The sequence below is a fragment of the Cryptomeria japonica genome, chromosome 6, assembly GCF_030272615.1.
Source record: "Cryptomeria japonica chromosome 6, Sugi_1.0, whole genome shotgun sequence".
Classification (NCBI taxonomy): Eukaryota; Viridiplantae; Streptophyta; class Pinopsida; order Cupressales; family Cupressaceae; genus Cryptomeria; species Cryptomeria japonica.
Genome location: NC_081410.1, coordinates 189,001,326 through 189,005,554, shown reverse-complemented (window position 1 = coordinate 189,005,554; position 4,229 = coordinate 189,001,326). Strand labels below are relative to the sequence as shown.

The 4,229-nt window shown below is 36.4% G+C and overlaps 1 protein-coding gene across 1 annotated transcript; it reads left to right on the top strand.

Annotated features, from left to right (window-relative positions):
• The first annotated feature begins 373 nt into the window (after positions 1 to 373).
• On the top strand, positions 374 to 3,076 carry LOC131077625 (probable pectinesterase 53). Its single transcript, XM_058015158.2, has 5 exons — positions 374 to 1,140; positions 1,346 to 1,535; positions 1,641 to 1,847; positions 2,125 to 2,360; positions 2,625 to 3,076. The coding sequence occupies exons 1-5, from the start codon at positions 752 to 754 to the stop codon at positions 2,770 to 2,772; spliced, it is 1,170 nt and encodes a 389-aa protein (XP_057871141.1). The 5' UTR covers positions 374 to 751; the 3' UTR covers positions 2,773 to 3,076.
• The last annotated feature ends 1,153 nt before the right edge of the window (positions 3,077 to 4,229 follow it).

Here is a 4,229-nt window from a genome sequence, read left to right as displayed (position 1 = left end):
ATCTAAGATGATGAAACCGGATCCTCAAACGAATAACTAAAATTTTAACCTTTCCCATAATTGTAACCCTCATGGTACCACTAGGTGATTTTTTTTTTAAACTGTAATAGTGAGATCCTCTCTTCCATGGAAATTCTTTGGGAGGGCTCTTAGTGCTACAAAATACATGGAAGGAGGACGGCAGGACAACAAAGCATGCACAAAGAACCAGGAGAATATTGAAGCAAATTAATACATTTATCAAAAAGGTGGTCAAAAGTGTTCACGGGATGCAAAAGCATGAGATAGGTGATGTCAGTTGAGACCCGTGAAGTGCTTACTGTCCACCACCCTCACGAGCTCCCATTTAAATTTCCCTCTCGTCACGCAACAAAACTCATTACAAACAAAACTAAGTACATTGAAAGGTTGTGTCATCTGCGTTGTAGTATCTTGTTGCCTGATTCTCTCTCTTCTATTTTAAATCCCATTATCCGTCCCAGCCTGTGATTTGTCTAGTTCTTATATTCTGTGAGCTCATGGGTAGGGGAGATTTATGGAGTATCGTACTAGAAAAGTAGAGCTTCATAACAGATACATATATAACATCCACATTGCTCACTGTATAGACATCTCTGTTTCCCTCAAATCACATGTACCACAAACACACTGGATTGTGGCATTTGTGTGAAAGGGGGTAAAACAGAGAGTGGGTATTCAGTACAGTTCTCTCTGTGTATTTAGCTTCTTTTTTTCTAGTTTGTTTGGTGCAATGCAGTCCAAGCAGGAGTGGCAGCAGACTTTTTGTATTCTAATTGTGGTTATGGTGATTGGGCTTAATTGTATAGGGCTTTCTGAAGCTCATACAAAGGGAAGAAGAGTTGCTCCCAGCCATGGGGCTTTGCCTCCACCCCCTGTGAACAGCAATGCCACTGAGGCTGAAATGGTTGAGCATCAATTTATGAAATGGGTGTTGTGGGTGGGGAGTCTCAGGCATTCTGTTTTCAAAGCAGCCAAGAACAAACTCATCCCTTCATTTTACATAACAGTGGATAAGACTCCTGGTGTGGGGGATTTCACTAGTGTGAAGAAAGCCTTGTCTTCATTGCCCCTCATCAACATTGTTCGAGTCGTAATTAAGATCAATCCAGGGGTATACAAGTATGTTTCTTTCATTTTTCTTTTGTAAAGCCCTGTTGGGTGTTTTGTGCTACTTATCTGTCCTGTTTTGACTATCTATCCTGATGTTATTAGCTACAAATTTTCTTTTAGTTAACTCTTTGCATTGGTTCACAAGCTGTAAACTGTTATTGCTATGGAGTAGCCATGAGGAACAAGTTTTAAGCTTCATGCTCATATTGTGTAGGGAGAAAATTGAAATTCCTGTAACCCAAGCATTCATCACACTGGAAGGAACAGGAGCAGACAAAACAGTAATACAATGGGGAGACTCTGCAGACACTAAGGGCCCAAATGGGCAGCCCTATGGTACCAGAAACTCTGCAACTTTTGCAGTGAATTCTCCATACTTCATAGCAAAGAACATTACTTTCAAGGTTCTGTCTATTATTTTTCACAATGTATGATATTTAGCTGTGCTTTTTCATTAGGTAGAGTTATGCCCAAGTTAAATTGATTTAGGAATGTCTGCAAGCCTGCAGAACACAGCTCCATTGCCTGCACCTGGAGCAGTAGGAAAACAGGCTGTGGCCCTCAGAATATCAGGAGATACTGCTGCATTTTTGGGTTGCAAGTTTTTGGGAGCACAGGACACCCTATATGATCATCAAGGAAGGCATTACTTCAAGGATTGTTATATTGAGGGATCTGTTGATTTTATCTTTGGAAATGCTCTGTCCATGTATGAGGTATGATATTAACAATACCAAGTTTAACAAGTTTATGAAAATTTGGTCTATAGTGCTATTTGCCTTATGCATTGTATTATATTATTTGAGTAGCTTTTGGATAAAACTGTGTATGAATTTTTGTTTCATATTTCGAATCATATTTAATGATTCATTATCAGAAAAGTACAATTGAATGTGATTCAAAACGTTGAAGAATTTTTTTTAAACAGTTTTATTCAGAAGCTCTCACTCAGATTGAAACCTCATACCTTCTATTGTACTATTATTATCATAGGGGTGTCATCTGCATGCAATATCAACTAGCTATGGAGCAGTAGCAGCCCAAAAGAGAGACAGCCTGCTGGATGACACAGGCTTCTCTTTTGTGCACTGCAAAGTGACTGGATCAGGAGCCTTGTACCTTGGAAGGGCTTGGGGAACATTCTCCCGTGTAGTGTTTGCCTATACTTACATGGACAACATTATTGTCCCCAAGGGCTGGTATAATTGGGGAGACCCCAACAGAGAACTGTAAGTTTTCATCATAATCTTTTGTGAATCCTCTAAAAATCAACTCATGGCCTATTTAAAAGAATATTTTTGGAAAAAACTGTATATGTTTTGGATTAATGATAGATTGGTGAATGTAATCTGAAACATTGACAAAAAAATATACACAATTTTTTGAGAAGTGTTTTTATAAATATATCATGGACTGTGAGTTGAAAAACTCATGCCAACTACTCATAGCCTGTATTAATTATATGACTTTGTAAATGTTTTGAGTGTGTGCAGAACTGTGTTCTTTGGACAATACAAATGCAGTGGACCAGGATCCAATTATGAAGGCCGAGTAACCTGGTGCAGGGAGCTAACAGACCAAGAAGCCAAGCCCTTCATTGATCTCAGCTTTGTTGATGGAAGTGAATGGATCCGCTTTTGATCATATTCATCTCCTTACACCCCTCACATTCATCAATAAGACATGAAATTTATTGTATAAAATTAGAGAAATTCTTAGGCATCAGTGAAGAATTTATGTATTGGAAAGTGGGTGCAAAGATTTGAATCCAAAGGAACTTACATATGTAGAGTGCCTTAGGATAGCAAAAGCAGGGAGTGGTTTTATATACCATAAACTCCTGCACTTTAAAGCTAGTCAGTAAATACCTATTCATTTTTTTAAGATTGATGGGTGTAATAGTTACAACGAGAAATCATTTCTTTATAGAGTCACGTGAATCACACAGGCAAGTGAGTAAATTTTCAGTATAGGCATCTTTCTCTCAGCCCTTTTTCCTGCTTTTTTCTTCTGTAATCTGCTTTGATTCAATTAAAAAAGGAAAAAGATTCATGTGAAGCACAACAGTGTGAGTAAAATAAATAATCTTCCATCATGGGACGGAGTTGGATTTGCCTAGTGTGTTGTATAATTACTTCGACTCTAAATATCATACGTCTACATATTTGGGTAATCACTTATTCAAGATTTTCGTCAAGTTTGACACAAGATTATATAAGTTTTATTTGTTCTATTCATGTTAAGTAGTGCTTAATAATTAAGGACCGCAATGATTACGAAGTATGCATTTTATATTCAAAATCTATAGTCCAAATAATGATTATGACAGAGAGGTAGATGAAAAAAATTGGTTAATAAAAAGGAGGAATTCCAATAGGAATCACTTGATTAGAAAACAAGTGTATTTTAGCTAAATCAAATTCTTGATATTACAATACTTACTAGTGCCATACCCTAAACTTATGATTCTCACAACACTCTTCACTATCCTATGATCCATTTTTCCCTCTAGTGTAGCTCATTCTTCCATTGTAATGCCACCACCCTTTATTACTGATCCACTTTATACTTCATCCATTGTTTCCTATTTTTTTTCATACCATTATTATTCCAACCTCTACCTAGGATACTCTAGTAGTGGAATTTTCTCAACTTTAGAAGAAAGGGGATGATATATCTAAAAAAGATTCAATTACATATAATCAATTGTATTATGCACCACTTCCATTTGAGATTGTCACATATTTAATGCCTAGTGGTTTTGTGGCACCTAAATATAAATAATATCATGGAAAAGGAGGTCCTAATGTTCACTTACATTATGTTAATGTTGTTTGCCTAGATTTTTTAATGAAGATAGAATCTTAGCTAATTATTTTCAAAAATAATTGTAATTGATCTGAATAAATGTACCCATAGAAATAATGAGCCTATCAATGATTATGCCATTTTTTCCTATCTTTATGTGGTAAATTAAAACATCAATTAACAATGATTAGCTACGTATCAATTTTTTTATTAACACACCACATGACTGAGAGTGGGGGGAGGGAGGGGGTGAGGGAATCAGTCTGAATCTCAAAATACTTAATTTCTAA

Excerpts from the sequence above, each read along its gene's own strand:
- LOC131077625 (XM_058015158.2), top strand. The coding sequence starts at position 752 with ATGCAGTCCAAGCAGGAGTGGCAGCAGACTTTTTGTATTCTAATTGTG. Across the intron at positions 1,536-1,640 it reads CAAAGAACATTACTTTCAAG|AACACAGCTCCATTGCCTGC; the intron begins GTTCTGTCTATT and ends GCAAGCCTGCAG. Across the intron at positions 2,361-2,624 it reads GGAGACCCCAACAGAGAACT|AACTGTGTTCTTTGGACAAT; the intron begins GTAAGTTTTCAT and ends GAGTGTGTGCAG.